Source organism: Lolium rigidum, chromosome 2, assembly GCF_022539505.1.
Source record: "Lolium rigidum isolate FL_2022 chromosome 2, APGP_CSIRO_Lrig_0.1, whole genome shotgun sequence".
In the NCBI taxonomy this organism is placed as follows: Eukaryota; Viridiplantae; Streptophyta; class Magnoliopsida; order Poales; family Poaceae; genus Lolium; species Lolium rigidum.
The window spans coordinates 113677291-113699410 of NC_061509.1; the positions used below are offsets into that span (position 1 = coordinate 113677291).

At 46.2% G+C, this 22120-nt stretch overlaps 1 protein-coding gene across 1 annotated transcript; it reads right to left on the minus strand.

The window, feature by feature from the left end:
- Nucleotides 1-10011: 10011 nt before the first annotated feature.
- On the minus strand, nt 10012-13327 carry LOC124690050. Its single transcript, XM_047223491.1, has 3 exons — nt 12063-13327; nt 11780-11822; nt 10012-10315 (listed from the first exon to the last, which is right to left on the minus strand). Exons 1-2 carry the CDS (start codon nt 13325-13327, stop codon nt 11804-11806), a joined length of 1284 nt encoding a protein of 427 aa, XP_047079447.1. The 3' UTR covers nt 10012-10315; nt 11780-11803.
- Nucleotides 13328-22120: the final 8793 nt, after the last annotated feature.

Below are 22120 nucleotides of genomic sequence, written 5' to 3' on the forward strand. Positions count from 1 at the left end.
TAAATAGATAGAAATTTCAAAAAAAATATCCTTCGAGATGACCATATGTTATGCCATCTAGTTTTACTGAAAATTTAAAACCATGAATTTCGGTATATTATGCAAAATGGCGTTATTTTTCGGTAAAACGGGATTTCTGGTTGCATACGACCTTCGATGAAAAACTTTTTTATATCAAAAAGTATCTACGCGAAATTTCCTATTCGAATTCAACGGCCGAGGCCGTTTGGAGAAAAAATGGATTCGTCAAATTCAAAATAGAAACTGAACTTTTTTCAGGTTTTAGATTTTGGGCAAAAAATAGAAAAAAAAATTAGCGGTGGCGCACCCATGCCTTGGTGCGCCACTGCTAAGCTTCCTGCCCACGAATTTCAAAATGGGATTCAAAATGGGAGGAGCTGGCCACTTACCCCCCTCCTCCCTCCTCCCTCCTCCCCCACACATTCTCCTGCTCTCATTCTCCTCTCCTCCTCCTGCTCTCCTCCTCTCCTCTCCTCCTCCCTTTCATCCTTTTCTTCTACTTCTCCTTTCACTCCGGCGACCTCCTCCACTATGTCGACCTCCGGTGACCTTACTTTCCGGCGAGCTCCTCCACTATGGTGACCTCCGGTGACCTTACTCTCCGACGACCCTACGACGACCCTCCGACGACCCTCCGGCGACCCTCTGGCCTCCATTACCTCTGGCCTTCGTCCTCTTGTTCATCCTATCCTACATCCTCCATCTCCTCACCTCTCTTCACCTCTCCTCACCTCTCCTACCTCTCTCATCCATCCTCACCGGCGGCTAGGCTAAGAAAAATGAGAATGAACATTGCACAAATAATTCTAGCAACAAGAACGAGATAAAAATAATGAGCCAAAAAAATTTCGAAACAAAATGTGCCAGATCTAGAAATTTCAAATTTTAGTAGTGGCGCACCTTGTTTCTGTCCAGTGGCGCACCTCAGACATTTAGGAGTGGCTCACCATGAAGCTAGTAGTGGCGCACTACCCGGTGCGCCACTGCTAAGCCAAATAGCAATGGCGCACCACTAGTGCGCCACTGCTAATTTAGCAGTGGCGTGATAACAGTGGCGCACCCATTGGTGGCAAAAACAGGTGCGCCACTGATTGCCGGTTTTCTAGTAGTGTAGACGCCCGCGCCGCAACCCTAGCCCTCCCTAGCCACCATGAGCAGCTCAAGCTCCTGAAGCGGACGGGGGGGGGGGGAGGGATGGTCACGCGGGAGGAGGAGACCGCCGTAGCCGGGCGGAGGCGGCGTGTTCGGCGAAATTCGTCCGCTCCATCGGAGCGAAGCGCAGGGCGGCGCGTAAGTGGTCGAACTGGGAGCGCCCAGCGCCGGCGTCCCTGCGCGCGTTTGTGCCCGACGACAAGTACTACGGGGCGATGCCTTCGATGCCAGAGATGCCAGCGGACTTCTACAGCGTGTTTGCTTGGGAGGAGGAGCGCCACCGCGCCCTCCTCGCGAGTGAGGGAAGCTTGGGAGGAGGAGAAGCCCGCCACAACCTCTTCTTCGCAGGCGAGGGCAGCTCGGGAGGAGGAGGAGCCCGCCGCGACCTCATCTTTGCGCGCAACGACGAGGAGGAGGCTACCGCCCTCGCGCAGGCCGTGGTGGAGTCAGAGGCCAATCTCGCGGCCATGGCCGAGGCAAAGCGGGAGGAGCAGGCGCGTGCCATCGCCGAGGTGCAGGCCTTCATCACGCGGGAGGCGAAGCAGGAGCGCGCCATGACCAACTGGGTCATCCTCAACTAGGCGCGCCCGACGATTGCAGCGGCGGGATCCGGTGAACTGGCGGCAGCGGTAGATCTAGTTAACCCTAAATTAGTTTAGTTTTAGTTTAAAAGTCGCGATCCAATGTATAAGTGTGCAATGTTTTGTATGATGTATGATAATGAACAAGTATATAGTATAAGAATTTCTCCCCCGTCTTCAGATTTTAAAAATATAGGTCTGATATTTACGAAATGAAAATCACAGCAAAAATGAGGGTACAGGCCCGTATTCGCTCAATACGGGTCAAGCGAATAGAGGGCCTGTTAGACATGCCATGCCCTAAGATGACCCTGCCTGTTATTCTGGTATGGTTCCGTGGGCGTGAGGATCTGCATGGACGCATCTTAAGTTCTTAACTGGGACTCTTGATTTTACCGACCCTTGTTCCTTTCGTCGTCGTCTTCGGACGCTCCTCTTTTTTTTCGGTCCTTAATTTGTTTGGGTTCAGTAGCAGTCGTTAGGAAACACAAGAGATCGGTACTAGTTGTCATGTATTTGCAGGCGCGGTTTTTTTTTTTTTTTTTTTGAGAGCAGACGCGGGTTGATGCCCTGCTACTGGTAGGAGCAGCTTTCGTTCCAAGAGATGAAGAGAAAGAGGATTAGCTGCGTACGTAGGCGTGCGAGAAATGGATCGATCCGGCCGTGTACGCATTACGCATAGTATGTTCGATACGAGCCAGCCGTTCCGCGTGCCGCAGACGTACACGGTAGCCGATCCGGAGTCGAACCGGCAGAGATGAACGAAAAAACAGAAAAGGAAGGCGCGCGCGAACGGAAGCGCAAATCTTAGAAGAGCTCTAAGCTCCCAGGGTTCTGGCGGCCTGTCCTTGCTCCACCGTTTCGCGAATTTGTGGTCGTTGGATCAGGAATAGTTAAATCTTAGCCATCCATTTAGTCGGTTCAGCAGCCAGAGTTAACCCTGTCCACACCGCATCAGGCTCCATGGCGTCCGTGGCCGGGAAAAATCCATTGCCCCAGCACTCCGCTCCTCTTCTCTGGCCACATCCGTGCCGTCCCTCTAGCAGCAGAGGTCTCTCCACCCCCCCCCCCCCCCCCCTTCAGTACCTCTTGCCACAACCATCCCGCCGCTCGAGCGGCAGAGGTCCGGCGAGATCCGCAGGGAGCTGCCGGCGGCGGGCGAGGTTCTTGGGGATTCACACATGTCCGGCGACGTCTGCGGGGAGCCGCAGGGAGGCAACGAGTTCCGGCGAAAGAAGAGCCACAGGAAGGTACTGAGATCACTCTACATCTCTCCCGCTTTCTTAAATTCCACCGTTTATGGCTGAAAACTCAGGAAGCAACATCCTAGTGACAAATCGACATGAAGATGCATGATTGGAAGTAGGTCCTTATGTGAGAATAATTGAAAAGTCTGCAACACCTTCACAATCCAGTTGCTTTGCACCATGCTTTGCATCAAACCCTTTGCCCTTGCGAAGAATAATCAGCAGGATTGGGCTCCCCATCCAAGCTAGGGTTGCAGGAACCAATTGGATATCTTCAATATCTTCCCAAAGAAAGAATAATTTCGTTTTGTGATTAAAAACATTCGTGTAGAACCCAATAATTCTTGAAGGAAAAAAAAACGATCCTGCAAGGCAACAAAAGCTAAGCACTCAAGCAGTCACATCAGAAAATAGAAGTTTTTATCAAATGTTGATGTAAATACAGACCCACGGTAGCATGGAGAATATAACGTAATAAGATAGGATGTTAGTACTAAGGTTGTGGCCTGACGCTGAAATGGTATTAAGCTGCGGTAGTGTTTGGTATGAACTGAAACTTCTCCATAATCCTTGCATTCTTGGAAGCCCCATTTTCTGTCTGTATTTAGAGCAAACATGGCAAATCATGTTTTCAATGCATGCCTTTGAAGTTTTGTTGTGTTCTTGTAATTATTCATGCCTTTTTAGTGTGTTCCCGTTGCAAGTATTATCTTAATTTCACTGAAATTCCTTGTCTGCAGGTTACGATCATACAACCGGAAGGAATATCTCCAACCGTGGGGAGTAACAGATCACTTTCTCATGCAACTGATAGCTTAGTAGTAAGGATGATCGCGAAAGTTCAACCTGTAAATGTGTTCTGTTTTGAACAGGTAGTGCCTTATGTAATGCTGAAGTTTGAAACCTTTTGTTACCGTGTTTGAATATAATTTGACAAACTTGTGAGATACCTCAAGGCTATGGTTGGATACATTTGGGCATGAGTTACTGTTGTGGTATATGTTTAGTACTTTAGTTGGTTTTTTAATTTAATTTTCTTGATTGGAATGCATGGTCTCTAATTTCTAGTGGTTGATACCCTGTTACACTATGTCATGCGATACTTCAGTTATTCTACATATTTAATAGAATAATAATAGCTATTGCAAGTGTGTATCTTGCTATGCAACTATTCTTTCATAAGTCATCAATCTTTTATCAAAAGATAGATGGTCAGTACTCAAAATGGTGCAGGCAGAACATGCCTCCTGCGATGGAGGTGTTCATACTACCGCGACATCATGACCACCAACGCGCCTGCTACCCGGATGATCCGGATGCGGAAGAGCTCCCCGCGATGGCAGCATTCGAGGTGGAGGAGACCAATGCCTACGCCCGTCATGACGAGGCGGAGGCGGTGACGCAGGAGGCCGCCGCCGAGGAGAGCGACCTTCTCTTCACGGAGCGACCTGCAGGCGACGATCATGGTTGACGCCTCCGTGCTCATGGCGCATGACGAAGCGGACCTGGCGGAGGCCCAGGCCAGGCTCGTCGCAGATCTCGCTGGACACCCACGGTCAGACCCACTTACAGGTTGTGCTAGAGTCGACACCAGGTCTCAGCGCTGCCCCTTCTTAAAAGAAAGTCTCAGCGCCGCCCCCAACTTCTCCCTGAACGGCACTGCTCCATCGCCATACGGCTCGGGCCAGTGCACTTGGAAAGGTGCCGTCCCTCCTCTGTGTCGCTGACGTTTGCCCCAGCCGCTGCCTCCTCGGTTAGTTCCTGTCCCTCAGTTCCCTCTTGCGCCACCACACGAGTTTGTCCCTAAAGAGGTCGCGTTGACATTCCTGGCCAGGGGCATGTTTGTGTGTGGTGATTGTTTTACCTTCCCACTGCAGGAAGCTGCAGCTTTGCCTCCTACCAATGGCTGCTTCACGTGAGGTTTCTTTCCTCTCGAGATGTGAGTAGATAGATACCCACAATGGAAGAAGGGAGAAGAATGATCACGAGTTTGTGAGAAACTCTTGGTCTGTTGTGTACGGGAGGTATTCAATCATGTATAACCTAACAAAGGTGTTGGATGAGTGCAGTGCAGACATACTTCCATTTAGGCGCAATGTGGATGACGATGCCATGCTTAATTGTGGTCCATTAGTGGTTTCCAGGAGTGGAGATTAACATGATTTGAGAAGGAGCTTCAGATGCTCATTCCGTACTTGGCTGAAGACCCAGGTTACAGTAAGTACTTATGGTCTCTTTCATATTCGTCATAATCAGAATTATTTAACAAGCTCAATAGAGGATTCAGTTTGTGACATTGTAATTGGATTGTTTTTTGATACTATTTTGTACCAGCGTCTGACAGTCGCATTTCTAGAACACCTGTATATGCTTGAATTATGAAACCATAACAAACTTGAATTACACTTGGTGTGGATCTCTCTTTGCTGATAATTTTACTATCCTTCACCAATTTTAAATAAGTGACAGCGATCATGCAAAAGTAACCAACCAAATTATTCCCCACTTGGCTCATAGATGGCTGGCGAGTGTGTACTTATTAATGTTGTTCATCAGATCATTGACATTTTCAGTGTCTGGTTCCTCGCCATCTGCAAGTGTAGAACCAAGGGAAAATCATGGAATTGTGTGAAACAAATATCTGCTGATGACAGACTCTGTGTTTGCCTGAAGAGTTAAGGTAGGTGTGCACTTCTGTTGCAGTAGGAGCAATAAGGAACGATGGATAGAGAGCTTAGACTGATCAAGATATCTAAAGGTAAACAGTCTGCACTTATGTTGCAGTAGGAGCAATAAGGAACAGTTGATAGAGAGCATAGACTGATCACGATATCTAAAGGTAAACAGTACGTAGATCAGTAGCTTAATTACATAGATATTTTGTGTAGTCCAATACATAAGGCTGTTCTGAATGGCGCTCAGCGATTAATCATAGAACCAGATGCACAACAAGATGCATCTTTCATCTCTTCATGCTGTTATATTGGATATGGCTTTTCGACATTCATTCTTATTGCATTGTTAGAGTACGAGGAAAAAATTAGGTAGATGGGAAAGAGTAGAGCTGTATGGATATTCAGTACAGAATTGAATTTTAGATGGTACATTCTAGAGTTATAAAATCGCATGAGATGTTTCTTTACACAGGCTAAACAGTTCAACTTATATACACTTGCGTTGCTTCGCCTATACGAATAAAAAAAAAAAATCCTTTATTTGGCTAAGTCCATTCTACCGCATCTGTTGATACTTCCATTGAACCAACTTCACGCATTTTCCAAAGGATCTGGTTTCGCTTGGGGTAATAATTGAGTAAACTAGGAGAAAAATCTCACATTTACTACCCGAGACGAAAATGTACCAAAGTATTGCAGATTAATTTAGAGAATTGCACATATCAAGGAGTTTATAGTGTTCCACTTATAAACTAGGATTAGGTGCATATTTGGCTCTAATGCATCTTGATGATCTGGTGTACTCATTAAGTATGAAGAATGTCCTCAGAAAAACCTTATTACCACTGAAACTCGGCCTGACTGTTCTAATCGAAATCTTTAAAACTTAACAGTTTCATTGAATCCACTTACTACCACTGAAAAAAAATCCATGCTCTCAGTTAACAGAACTTGGAATGCAGTGGGAAGGAAACCTCCCTACTGATTCCATCATCAAGTTATTCCTTACTGACTATTGCAAAATATACTATGAATCACTAGCTACAGTTACAAGTATTTTTTTTTTGTCAGACTTCTCATTGCTGCCAACCATGTAAGCCTTTACGATTACACTTTTATGCCATATTCTTTTGTGGTACATAATTACTATCCATCTATTTATGTGTGACTGTAATGTAGTTGAATAGTGAGGTTATGCCTTTAGACTGTTTTCATATAACAACGGGTAGTTTATTTCATGTTTGTTCCGCAAGGAATCAATAGAAGAAATGACCATATTATTATTTTGGGTAAAACTATTTGAAGTTACAATGAACTTAAGAGTAAGTGGAGCTTTGCCTCATGGCCGTTCTGTGAATTAAGTTATCTCGAGATTCTTTGTTCTACTATTCCTTGAGTAATTTTTCTCAACGGAATCTATATACTAATAAGTCAAAATTTCTTTTCTTTATAAGTTCAGCGTAAGTCATGAAATGTAGGTCTTGAAATTTGACAGTATTTAAATGATGGTATAAAACATAGAATGTCTTGAAATTTGACAACACAAACGACAGTAGCAAACATGGCGCGGCAAGACGCGCCAGGTCCATCTAGTTCAGAACAAAATGATGTCTGGTGCCGACAAAAGTTACCATTCCATGGAGTAATAAGCCATAACTTGAAAATTTAGTATAGGTCTAGCAAACGATAACAAGCTACACTATGAAATGCAATTATTCTAACAAGTATGGAGTCCATACTGTTATACTCCCTTCGTCCACAAATAAATGTACATACGGAATTTTTAAGATAAATTATAGAGTGGGGTAAAAAGTATATTGAGAAGATGCAAATCAATATCTCTCTCCTCTTTAATTCTTTTATCTCCAATAAGCTAAGTGCATGTAGAAATCAAGGAAAAAATGTGATGAATATTATTGGATTTAATTTCCGTATGACGAGAGAGAAGCATTTTTTGCTACTTTAACATACGTTAAAAATATAGAAGTACATTTTTTGTGAACAAAATTTTAAGCTAGATGTCCACTTATTTATGGATGAAAAGAGTAACATTCAAGGGACACCCTCATCCTTCCGTGCCACACCCGCATCATGGAAGTGTCACAAAGTACTTCGGTTAGAGGGCATTCCAGCGGGGCCTGGTCTGAAAATACACGAGAGACTAGAGACATCCTTTAAAGCAAGTACTGCATAGACATCTGAGTACAAAGTTGTATAGATAACAGGTATGCCACATATACAGAATATTTCAGGTCATCTTAATTTCTGTCATTAAACTATATATGGTCAACACATGCTTCAACAAAAGTACCAACCCCATGGAGTAATATGATGTAATCTGACACATCCGTATATGCCTACCAAACAAAAGATAGCCACTATGAAATGTAGTTCTGTAACAAGTAGGGAGTCATTTGAGTATCATCCTAGAACTAATGATAGGCTCGTATTAGGGATGACACTGTATTGATAGATACAAAATTTGGAATTAGACATGTGGTAAGTAAAAAGATAGCCAAACATTATCTGCCCTCAAAAGTAAAAGTAATAAATCTTTTCGTACAAAGTTCTTTTAAATGCCTTTATATCCTAGACATGCATATTGTCATGATACATTCCAGTAAAATAGTGACGAAAGCAGAATGAAATGTCCATGTAAAACAACAAAACGAGTCATCTTCAGCAACACTAAAATTATTTTATCATTAGACTATATACGGTCAACACATGCTTCAACAAAAGTATATGCCTACCAAACAAAATGAGTGAACAAATTTTGTTCGAGATTGCAAATAACTGAATAATGATTTCTCAGAAGAAATTCTGGCGGTGCAAAAAAGTGAATAAATTTTATCCGAGGTTGCAGATAATTGAATAATTATTTTGTGAACCTTGCTATATTCACGATGAATTGGTGTCCGATGCTCATATGATGCTGGATCGAAGTCATCCGATAGAAATTGCATCAAGGTGGTCTGATGGATTGCGGCATCGTATAAGAGTCAGACGAAAACTTGAAGCAATACTATTTGAAATATCCAATGTATATATTTTTTCCAAACTTTATCAATACAAATTTAGCAAAAAAAAAAAAGTGTCAAGCAGAGTTGACAGTTGGCAAGGAGATGTGATTCTAGCTCCTCTCTCGCGGCCCAAAGGCGACATGATGGAGCGGGTAGCCTTTGCAGAAGGGCTCGTACATCGCGCACATCTTCTCTGATAGGCTCATGTTCACTTTTTTCTTGTTTTTTTTTTTATTTTATTCGGTTTTTCTATGTTATGTTTTGTTGTTAATTTATTCGCTTTACTTTTTATGTTTTCTTTATTGTTTTCAATACATATAAATATGTTCAAAGTTAAAACATGAATTTTGCTATGTATGAACGTATTTTATACAATGAACATCTTTTTTTATTTGTATGAAAATTGTAGAAAAACACTTTTTATATCTATGTGAACATTTCATACATGTGTAAATATTTGTTTATAACACATGGAAAAGTATTTCCTCTTTATGTATGTGAACAATTATTTTATATCTATGTGGACATTTTATAGTCATTGAGGAGCCCCCACCCCCCCCCTCCTCCCCGGGGCTAAGCTCGAGACAACCAACATAAGTTTCTTTGTGCCGATGCCAATGTGGCGTTCAGACGAGCTTCGGTGGGTCACGCAGTGGTACAAAATCGCCAAGAGAAATAAGTGAATAATTTTTTTTCGAGATTGCAAATAACTGAATAATGATTTCTCACGAGAAGTTATGGTGGTGCAAATAAGTGAATAAATTTTTATCCGAGGTTGCAAATAATTGAATAATGATTTCTCATGAGAAGTTCTGGCCGTGCACTGGCATTGTTTCTTAGCCAGAGCTATTAATTGTAGTACTACAATTATTCTAATCAAGGGAAAGATCTCTTCTGGAGTACTCATCTCAAGTGAACTCTTGGTAACAGAAAAAAAAAAAAGTACGGGCCCTAAATACTCCACAAGTATTTAGGGCCGAAGGGAGTACCAATGATAGACAACAAGTGTGTGAAGAGCAGCACATGGACGGAAATTATTATTTTTCTTTTGTTAATTCCAGTTACAGTTCCTAATCCTGTCTACTCAGAGCTTGCACAAAGGTTGGTATCGAACTCTTTATGTCTGATCAACATACATACTGCCAGGACCAGCACTAGTACATTCTACAATATTACCAGGGCCTTCCATGTATTGTAGACAGATCGTGACCTGAAGGAAGTCTTCTTTTACTGTCAAAAAATATCTACACATGGCTAACTAAAACAGGATTTGCAAAGCTGAATAAGGACATAATTCTCCAAAGGGCACAGGTAACAAGCAGGCCAGCAGTAGAGCTGTGACACTAGCAGAGATAACTACTCAACATAAATGTGTCCTCTTCTCAACCACACAAAACGATGACCTCAGTCTCTAAGACATGAGTACCAGCTCCGGTTTACATCGCATCTTAATTCCTAATCAATAAATCCATTACAAGTGGCAGTTCGAACTACAATGAGATACTTAGAAAATGCACCTCACTACTGCTCCTCTCCAGATGCCACCCTCACCGCCACCGCCCTAGATAGATACCATCCAATAGCTTCCTGATATCTTCCTTGTTCACATGGCATTTCTATTTCAAGGAAAACATAACATAGATCAGGATGGGGAAATTGTCAGAATTTAAAATAAATGGTGAATACAAGTGGCTAGTACAATGGCAGGTAATATTATAAGCGCTCAAAGTAATGCATTTGTTCCTACAGGGGGTACAGGTTAAATGCCTTCATACACTATGGGGGCACTTTTCCGTTATACAGTCTGTAGTCCAGTAAAACTAGTCTTTATCTAGAAGAAGTTCCATGCAAGCACAAATTACTCAATTGGTAAATTGTATTATCCACCACAAATATGAAAGAAAATTTTACTGTCATATATCTGCATCATAAGAAATCATGGATAAGAGAGATACATGGTACACTAAGGCACTAAGCAACAGCTTGATTCAACATACAGATATGGAACATTCATTCAACTATACATCAACTTTCTAAAATAAAACCATGTTCACAATTTTGAAAACGCAATTTTCAGTTTCGCGCATAAGGACAACTGACAATTTAATAAAAGCAGAATCAAATGTCCATGCTACAGAAAACAAACGACTCATCTTCAGCAACTCTATAAATGGTTATCACTGACTATATATACTGGGAAGAAAGGGTTGAGGAAGCATGTTGTCTGTTCCCAAGACAAGCTTTAACAAAATGAACGATCCCATGGAGTAATATGCTGTACTGACACTTAAGCATATGTCTAGGAAATGATATCTGCAGTTATAGTAATTTTTAACAAATCTAGAGTCATTCAATTAGCATGCTTAAACAAATGACAAGCCGGTATTAAGGATGAAAGTGTATTGGTAGATACAGAATTTGGAATTTCAAATGATTAAGGACTAAGGACAGGTGGCTAGTAAAACGATAGCCAATCATGTGAGCTCAAAAGTAAAAGTATTGCATTTTCTCCTACAAAGTTATTTAAATGCATTCATATCCTAGACATGCATATTTTTATGATACAGTTCAGTAAAAGAATGGTCAGATCAATGAAAGAAAAACGCCACACAAGCACAAATTACCCATAACTGTATCATCCACTAGTCATATCAAAGTAAACTTCCACTATGATATATCTGAATCAGGAACCATAAACAAGAGATATAAGATCCACTATTCAACAGTGTCATACAGATATGGAGTTAATTCCATTATACATCAACATTCTGAAAAAATAATATTTATGCTATTGAACACCGAATTTTAGTTTTACGCTTAAGAATGCATGAAAACCAAAAACGGACTTTCCCTCCTAAAAGACCAAATAAGACATTTTTTTAGTACCAGTATAAAATGCTACTATTATTAGATTATATATGTGGAAGAGCAAGTTCAGAAAAAAATGATGACTGGTGCCAACAAAAGTTACCATTCTATGGAGTAATAAGCCATAACTTGAAAATTTAGTATAGGTCTAGCAAACGATAACAAGCAACACTATGAAATGCAATATATTCTAACAAGTATGGAGTCCATACTGTTGTAACATTCACGGGACACCCTCATCCTTCCGTGCCACACCTGCATCATGGAAGTGTGTCACCTCTCAACACCATACATTGTAACCACAATACCAAAGTGTTTGAACATGAGCATTCTAAAATGTCGGTTAACAAGTATGCGAAAATGCCGCAAGGAACCAATCTCATAGCTAACACCATTCAACATATATACCAAGCAGTGTGATGGAAGATGAACATTGCTAAACTGTAAGCTCAACAAGAGCACTATATAGAATTATCTGAAGGCCAAAAGGCAAACCTGGTAGGATCAGACTTTAGAGCAGGGAATGTGGGAGGCCAGATCATCATAAAAGGATTTGCTCTAATAATGCCATCGTACGGTTCATCTTCTTTTGGCACCTCATACAATATACGCAGTGTCCTGCCCCTCGTATCCAGATAGAACACGGCTCGACGCCTTTGCAAGATGACAAACTCAGCGTTGTCCCCCACGTGGGTTATCCGACGTTCAGTCCAATCAGTATCCTTAACCCAGTCTGACATCATTAGATTTGCACACATGTCATTCAGAGAAAAGGTATCCACGATCGACCAGCTGCCCCCCTTGTGGAGCCATATGCCAAGTTGATGTTCTTTCACCCCGATGAGATACACGCTGGAAGCATCATCAGCCCGTGATAACATGGAACATCCCACTCCCTGTGGGATTTCAACTGTGAAAAAACTTGAGGTCGTCAAATCCAAGACGGTGATTTCTATGTAGGTGGCCACCATGTAGATTTTATTGTCGACGAGCACAGCTCGTATGCCCCCCCGCCAATGGTCGATCCGTGTCGTGGCCGAGGCAAGCATGCACCAGACTCCATCTTTCAAGATGAACACGTGTGCCGTAAAATTTGTTGCAGATGTTATATCCAACACCATGGGGTTCTCCAGCATCACATAAAAGTGAGATAAACCGCCGTCCTTTTCTTCTCTGGAGAGTATTATACAGTCATGAGAACCGCCGTAGTTGGGGTGCTGGTGGTGGGGTGAGAGTGGTCGGTCAATGGCTATGGCTCTCTCGGGGCAAAGTGGGCTGTGCATTACAATGCTGCGTCTCGATTCATATCGATATCCACGCCTTCTTCTGCCGCACAGCATGGTGGAGACGCTGCCGTTCCGGCAGTCGTGGACCGATACTTCGTAACGGAACAATGACTCTCCGTCCACGCCTAAGCTGTAGCCCTCAGACATTACTCCGTCGGGGCCTGCGGGGAAGCGGTAGCCCCCGACGATGCGGATGGCGGCGGCCAGCTCGGGGGGCTGGGGAGGAAGCATAGGCACGAAGCGTGGAGCCCCTTGATTTATCTTGGTGTAGAAACCGAGGAGGCGAGGTGGGTTGAGCTTACGGAAACGGCGGAGGAAGGCCTTGTGGGAGGCGTGGTGGAGCCATCGCTTGCAGACGGCGGCGGTGCGGACGAGGGTGGTGGAGAAGCCGACGCGGAGGAGAATCTCGGCGAGGAGGTCGTCGTCGGCGAGCACCTTGGATACGGCGGCGGCGGCGGCCGCGTCGTCTTCCATTTTGGTCAGTAGGTTTCCGTGAGGAAGGGGATTGAGCTTGCTTTGTTTTTCCAGCCAGGGAACGAGAATTGAGATGGAGCTGGGGCATGAGGTCTTTCTGGGCCGGGCTAGTCAGTCTTTTACGTCGAAATTCTCGTGGGACCCCTCGAAAAAAAACTCTCGTGGGCTGCCGTTCAATCTTTGCAAAGGGCCGAGCGAAGCAGTCCGGTCACTGCAACGGCCCAGCAGGACCTCGGATGCCGTAGCTCGATCAAGTTCCCGCCGTGTACAAGAGCATGTGCAACGGTAGCTCCAAATAGGCCCGCAGGGGCACCGGCACCTCCGTTTGGGGATGCCGGTACAGTATTCTTTATTTGGGAGAGCTGCTCCCACACCGGCACCCCAAATAGGTGGCTCCGATAGATAATTTGAATTTGAAATCTCAAACACAACCATAGAAATTCGGATAAGTCTACGAATATGAAATTTAGGCCAACACACGGCCACCAAATACGAATAGATTTTGAAATAAGAGACATGAACGCGGACGGTGCCGGGGGAGACATGAACGTGGACTGTGCCGGGGGAGACACCGACGCAGCTCACGCCGCCATCACCTCTTGGCCGATGCGCTCGCGGTACATCTCGTGCCACGCCCACGCCAAGGGGTCCATCTTCTCCATGTCAGCCATCAAGATCTTCGATTCTTGAGACATTTTGGCCAATGATAGCTGCTTATTTTTCTTTCTGTATTTAGATGGCTGATGTGTGCTGAAACTTTGTGTGATCCTTGAATTGTAATGGCTTTGTAACACTGGATGCTCAATAAATTTAATAAAAGTTGTATGCATCAATTGATGCAGAGGCTGGGGTTCTCCCCTTATCGGAAAAAAATGCAGATATTTGGTTCGTCCCCACTGAGTGACAGAACTGAATTTATCAACAACATTCTGCGTATTATATATATATATATGAGTAATCTGGTAGATAGTCATGACAAATACAATCCAATAGTAAACTCAGATTATTGATTTGTACACAAAAGAATGTTGAGTAAATAAAACCAAATTACCACACAAATATTGGCTGAAAAGATTGTTGCTAGGTGTGGTTGAGCCGTTGAGGCAGCTGCTATATGACACTCCATAATGAACGCATAAACTTTGAGTAGTCTCCCTGTTTATCATTAAATGGACCGTAAGAAACAGCAATGTTATATAAACATATGGAGCTGCAGGTGCAAAATGCAAGATATTTCAGAATAATCAAAATATATGAAAATGAAGGTCGGTTTACTCACGAGAAAGTTGACTGGTATGGTTGCGAGTTGAGACAGCTGCTAATATGATATTCCTCGCCAACTCATGAACTTCGAGAATCAACCCTGTTTCGAACTAAATGAACTGTAAGATGCATGCATCACCATTATATATAAATGTGGAGCTGGATGGTGATAATTAAAAAAAAAAATCAGAGGAAATGAAAGATATAAATAAAAAAACGTGATGTTTTTTCGAGAAGGATGAAAAGATATGAATGAAAGTTAATTTGAAGTAGCGAAGAAGACACAATACCTGGTTAGTGTACCTGATCCAAAAATAGATAAAGATACTGACCTGCGTGTTGGGCATCAGAAATAACATCCACACGGAGCAAGTATCCAATTGCCAGCTAGTCTGCACTTTAAATTAACTTTGTTGTACTGCATCTAATTGCCAACATAATAAAGTTAATTATACGTAGAAGTATTTAGATTCCGTAACATGAAAAACATAGAATACACTTACATTGCCGAACATGAATATAAGGTGGAAAAGGAGCCACGTATATATAGCCGAATACAATCTGCATATTCTAACAAACCACATCGGCAGTTGGTCCTACAAAGTGATTCATTTGATGCAAGAGCAAAACCTGCATCAATTCCCCAAGTTTCAGATGAGAGCATGGCGATGGACGGTGATAATGAGTGGACGCAAAAGCACAGCAACAACTGGGGAGGCCGACGAAGCATCAGTGCAAGCAGCAGACCGCCTAGGGGGTCGAGAGAGATAGAGGAGGAGGATTCAGCTGTGAGACCAATGTGCTTGAGAAGAAGGCATGTGCGATGCGATGAACTGGACGCAGAACACCATTCCTTAGAGCATCTCCACTCGTCTCCCCGACGAGGCCCCCGGCGAGCGTTTTTTCCATCCGGACGGCGTAATTCGGCCCAGTCGCACCCCCGGTTCCTCGTTTTCGTCCGGATTTGGGCCTAAATTCATCCGGCGATCCCACGCCATCCCCGGCCCCCGGGGAGCGCTCGGGAGTCCGGACGAAAGGAAAGCGCGGGAAACACCGAGGAAACTTCCGCGCGTCCGGTGGCTCCAACTTGTCGGCGAGAGAAACCGATCGTCGTCCTCATCGCATCGTCTTCCGCGCGCTCGTAAAGCCTGCCGCCGGTCTGCATTCGCCGGCCACGCGGCGAGTTAATGTCGTCGTCTTCCGCGCACGCATCGTCTTCCGCGCGCACTAAAGGCTGCCGCCGGTCAGCTCGCCGCGGACGCGTCGCATTCCACGCGTCATTAATCACCCGCGCCGCCTATATACGCCGGTCCGCTCGCCGCGAGGCGTACCCCGTGCTCCACTCTCCCTCCACTCTTCCTCTACTCTCCCGATGGCGTTCTACGACGACGACGGCGCAGCCAACAACGGCTTCCCCCGCCGGTCGCTCCACGCGTGGGAGGGGCACCTCCTCCACCGGGCGGGGTTCCCCGCCCGCCGGACACGAGGCCTCCCGGCGGCGGGTGGCGGCTTAGTGCTGGCGGCGTACCAATCCCGCCGCCGCCTCGGGGCCACGCCCTCGACGTCGCCATCGAGGAGGCGCGGATGACCTTGACGGACGAGGAACGCGCCGAGCCACGCCACCACCCCGACAACTACACGGCGTGGAACTCGTATTTCCTGCGGCAGTGGGAGCGGGAGCTCGCCTCCTACGACGGCCCGCCGCCTCCGCCTCCGCGCAACAACGCCGCGGGCCGCCGACGTTGGTGGAGCGCACCGGAAAGGACGCTGGCGAACGTCCTCGCGCACATCGAGGGCGGAAACTACCCGGTGCTCACGATGCCCCCTCCATCGAGGGCATCGGCGAGCCGCCGCCGGGGAAACGTCTGGCAGCCACGGCGCATGGCTGCCAGTTCGTCGTCTTTCGGATCGGCGCCGAGGTCATCCTTCGCGCCGGTGAAGAGGGAGGAGGCGACGTCTCCTTCGACGCCGGTGCGCGCCAAGAAGGAGCCAGCGTCTCCGCCGCCGACCAGAGGGCGCAGCAGCGGCGCCCTCGTCATCCGCGACCAACCCTCCCAGCCAGGGCGGAAGAGGAAGGCGCCGAAAAAGGAGGACGCCGCCGCAAACAGGCTCGCCGAGGAGGAGGCGAAGCGCGCGGAGGACGCCGCCGTGGCGGAGGCTATCGCCAGGTCGCTCAACGACCTGGTGCCCGCCGACAACGCCCTCCCCGAGGACACCGCCCTTGCGTGGTCCAGGCAAGACTGGGAGCGCGAGGAGGAGGAGCAGCAGCGGCGGCTGCTGGACCTGGCCGCCGCACGCCGACTCGCCGTCCGCGCCTCCCGCGCCGCTCCAACCGCCGCCGACGACGCCGCGCGCTACCGCCGTCCTGCGACGCCTCCATCCGGCGTCGTTGTCCCCGTCGTCGACCTCGAGTCCTCGGACGACGAATGGTACAAGCCATCCCCGGGGTGGGGAGACGCCGGCCGGGCGGCGGCCGCCGCGGGCCACGCCGCCGAGGGCGCCGAAGGTCGAGGACGACGGCTCCGACGACGGCGGCGACGATTACACGGTGTTCTACCGCCGTTTGGGCATGTAGAGCGCCGTGTTTTAGAATTAGCATTTGAATTCCCCTAGCCGAATTCGAAATATAGTCGAATTCGGCCTCTATGTATGAACTCCGCCCGTTTTAGTCTAAATATCATTAAATTTAGTCTATATTCGCCCGAATTTAGCCGAAGTTTATCAAGTTTCCGTTTTTCAAACTCGCACCGTTGTCTTCGCCTGGGCACGCGGCTGGGAAACTAGTCCTCCCCACGCCAAATCTTCCTCCAATCCGGACGAAAATTTCGCCGGATTTGGGCGTGGGGAGGGCCAACGAGTGGGGATGCTCTTATCTAGAACTCTAGATCGATGAGGTGGAGTGGAATATATAGGGATAGCGGGAGATGAAACAATGAGTCGGAACTAATAAATTTCAGCACATATAGGAAAGGTGTGGTGGGAGGCAACATGCATAGTGGTGAGAGGAAATGACGAGTCGGGACTGAAAGAATAAAAATCGCAGTCATCAGTTAAACGGCTCTGCGCCTAGGAAAAAAAAAGTTGGCCCCACGTGATGACTTGGATAGAAAACATGTTAGTGGGTAGTGGTAATTTGCTGATGTGGCAGGTTTGATGAGGTGGCATAGCTGCATGTTGAGAGAAATAAGATAGTGGGGATGAACTTCTTAGTTATACTAGAAGGATACCCCGCACGTTGCAGCGGGATCTCTTTAAGTATGTGGCATATGTTAAAGATAGAATGAATATGACATTGAAAGAATAGAGTAATAGGAAAAGAAAGGATTAAAACATGTATACCGAGTGTTCTATTTGATAGAAAAATATGTACTTCAAAAGTAAATTAAATTTTAAGAGTAGATTTAGTCGATGAAACTTTTGTACATTGATCTATAAAAACAGGAATTTCATAAGCACTAAACACTGAGTACATATTAATTAGAAACAACCGGAATGCTAACATTGACATAAATTAAAGAGAGAAAGACATCCCTGACAACATGGATGAGAAATGTATCAAGACACACAAATGTGGGTATATAATAGTTTGTGTGTAAACTCTATTGGCCCTCCAATCATATTCACAAACCTCTATGTATTTTTTGACCTTCTGCACATAGCATGTATCGTTCATGTTTACTTGGCATAACTGTTTGCTAAGTAGTATTGTACTGACACAAACATTAGCATGGAAATTAAGACATCACACAGTTCATGGTTGAACCTACAATAAGAAAAATATGAAATTACCCTTCGACACTTACAAAACAGATACATTTTTCCACAATCCAAATGTTATGGAAAAAGAAGGAAAACCAATAACATGAAAAACACCGAGATATTTTTAGCTAAGTCTATTTCGTTTTTCAACATAAATCATAAGAAGTGTTAGTTCTATTGTTAGTATCTCCACTTGCATTCTTTGTTTTGATGTTATGTAGAGCTAAGCAAATTGAAGTGTGCAGAGAGGCTGCATTTAAAATATTAAGCTTGATCTTCCCACAAAGCTTGTAACACGTACACATTTAAGAGGGGAGATCATCCGAGTGGAATTATGTGTTTCAGCCACCTAAATCTTGTTTGTCGATGATATTTTGTGGTCTAACTATAACCATGAAAAGATCCAACTCCACGTGTAGATTAATTTCTATCATTCCAAATTAAGAAATCATAAGCCCTTACAGAAAAGAAGATAAATGTGATGTAACAGTTTTATACCCGAGAAAACCCCCGGAAGCTAACATAAATGAACTGTGAACGGCTTTTCATCGAAAAAAGAGATTTTGGAACCCAAGAAATTGATCTATTCGGAATATCCTAAAACACAATTAAGAGCATAAATCTATTGATTTCGAATTAAGAGCATAAATCTATTAGTTCCGAAGATATCAGTTTCTTGGGTTCCAAAATCGGGAGAACAACATTGTGCAAACTCAAACCAATCTGCTGACATGCAATCCAATCTGGTAACGGCTACATGAGAAGTAGGCACAAATTTACATTACATGGTCACAACGGGTTTATGTGGAGTGGGAAATTGATAAGCCTGCATGCAGATCCCAGTCAACTTGAACACGTTTGTTTCAGAAATTAAGAGAAGAAAACAATGGCAGGTGGGATACAAACCTATCTGACTCCAACATGAAAGTATGGATGGATGTATTAGCTACTCCCGCACATGGATGTTACTGGCTGGTGTAACCGTGTAGGCTGTCTCATCAAGAGCATTTGATAGTACAGTTGACGCAGAGAACGTAGCCACCCAGCTGCGGTGGAAACCATGGTGCAAAGAACGTGGCCTCGCCGGCGCGGCCGCCAAGGTCATCAGCTAGTTGCAAGTTTTTGAAGATTCTGCTTGAATACGTGCAGCACGCCGACATGGTGTCTTACCTGGCCAGGACAACGCTAACCGACCGGCTCGTCGCCGAGATGCATGGACGCCATGTGCGCGCGTGCCATGGCGGTACACAAACGATGAAAGTGGCGTGGGCTGGCAATGTATGTCGACAGTGGGCACCTGATATTAGCCCCATCAAGCTCGGGCTGGAGGAGATGAACGCTGGGTCCTGAGATCAATATATAGGAAAGGAATCGTTGGATTGGAACAATCTGGAAGGGAGAGGAAGGAGAAAGGGTAGCAATAATAAGCTGGTTGGGAGAGGAAGAGGAACATACGCCCAGTTCATAGGGAATCAAGTGCTGGCGAGCTGACGCTTCAACGAAAAACCAAATTTATGTGGCCCTGCTGACGTGTATGAAGAAATGCCTTGATGGTGGGATGGCCTGAACACGTGAACAATGGAGACTACACAAATGAACGGATGGATGTTTACAATCGTACGGCTACGATAAGTTGATGATGTGGCTAGGTTGCATGTTGAGATAGACAAATTAAATGATCTCTAGTGGGGTTTTGCTTTATGAGAGATAGATAGGATTGCAACATTCACAAGCCGACCGGCTGGTATCAACTCCTTGCCTCTGATGGCATCTCTAACGGGATGACCATTTGCGACTGCGCCGTCCGAAAATGCTTCTGGGACCAGCCCAGCAGCCTCGACGCATAGTGTTCGAGCTATCCGCGGAGACGTAAATCTGATTTAAATATGCACCTCGTATGCGTCTCTGCGAACGCTGCGTGGACGCACAAAGTATCCGCTCACGTCTGGCGAACGTTTCGTCGAGCCCGCCTTCCAGCGACTCAGGTTCGATGCGTCTTCTCAGGCGCGTCAGTTACTGGCACCAAGGCGTCGCTTCGATAGTCTGCGCCACGTTAATGGCGATGCCTCGACTGCCGAGCATCCACCGCCCACCTCTACAAATGAAGTAATAGCGATGACACGCGTACCGCGCCCCTCGCCTGCCTTCGGCGTATATAAAGAGGGCGCGCGCTCGTCTTCTTCATTCACTCCTCCACACAAACCCTAGCCACCACAATGATATGAGGTGGCCCGATCTTCTCAGTAAGCAACGGAGGTGATGATGATCACGGGGTGAACACAGCGGAGATAACTTGATGAAGTGGATGATAACTTGTATGACGCAACGAGATCTCTCGATTGGTCCCTGTCGCCAATGCAACAGCTCTCAACCCTGCAAGATATCCGCAACTCCACACAGTTGCGCACGTAGCCGCCAACCACGAAGCGGTAAGTTGCAACCTTCTAATTCCCAATGGAACAGCATATCACACAAGACTCGACACCAAATCAATGCAATATGGTGTAGAGATTCAATAGAGTTGCAAAGCAATCAACTATGAACTAGGGTTTATCTTAAACGTGGTCTCAAGCAACTTTGGGGCGTCCTGAGCACTTATATAGGGGTTCAGGACGACCTCAGGTCGAAAAAGTACGAAAATAACCGACCCAGAATAGATCTGGTCGAGACAGACTCGGACTCGGCCAGCCTAGGGGCCGGTCGACCGGGCCTGGGACCGGCCAGTCCGATTTGGACCGGGCCAGGGACCGGATGACGACCGGACGATGCGTCCTGGCTTACTGGACTTGGTCCGGTTAGCACCAGCGTGGCACCCGGTTGGGACCGGGCGGACCCGGCGTGGCAGCCGGTCGGACCGGGCCTGGGGCCGGATGGTCCGGCGGCACGGCCGGTTGACCGGGCTGGGCGCCGGCCTGGACAGCTCCTCCTCTCGCGCATGCCTCCCGCTCCTCCCTCGCGCGTCCATGGGATGTCTTCATGTCCAGCTCCATGTCCAGCTTCATGTCCACCTTCTTGTTCAGCTGCTCCTCTCCTCCTCGTGCGATGCTTGGTTCCCCTTCATACCTGATCATACATAAATAATATGACTTAGGCAGTATAAAGCTCTCATCGATCAAAGTATCACTTAGGAATAAGTTCACCTGTTGTTTAAGTAGCTTCGCACGAGCTCGTGTCATTGGTCCTGACTTCATTGGACTTGAGCTTCACAGCAGCATCGTCTTCATCTTGTAATGACGGAGGTAGTAGTGTGGCAGGGATGTCCTCATCACACAACCTCCACCGTAGCGTCACCTAGCTCTTCAGGCGACGCAACCAGCCCCGCGAGGAACTCCATGGCGGGTCCAGATGGCCGGCGAGGTGGTCGAGGCCACGGGCGTGGCCGCCCTGGGGCCGGGGCCGCCGTGGTGGAGCAGCTACAGCCCCACAGTCGCCGTCGCCTACGTTGTCGTCGTCTTCGCAGAAGGACCGGTGCTTCGAGTTCCTACTCCGCATCGACTAGGACCCCCTCGGTATCAAGCGGCTCCCAGACAAATTCACCAAGTTGGCCGATGGCGTCGAGCCGGCCCAGTTGCGCTACTGGAGGCCAGCTGCAACTTTTGCCGGTGGCCTGTCGAGGTCTTGTTCGACGGGAATGGCATGATGTACCTGCACATCGGGTGGGACAAGTTCGCCCTCGACCTCGCCACCCGGCTGCCAGCTCACCTTCCTCTACGAGGAGGATGGTGACATAGGAATCCCAAATGGGCCTGCCGAAGATAGTACCCGGGGTTT

Bases quoted from the DNA above. Each gene is read 5' to 3' on its own strand.
- LOC124690050 (XM_047223491.1), bottom strand. From the start codon at position 13,327: ATGGAAGACGACGCGGCCGCCGCCGCCGCCGTATCCAAGGTGCTCGCC.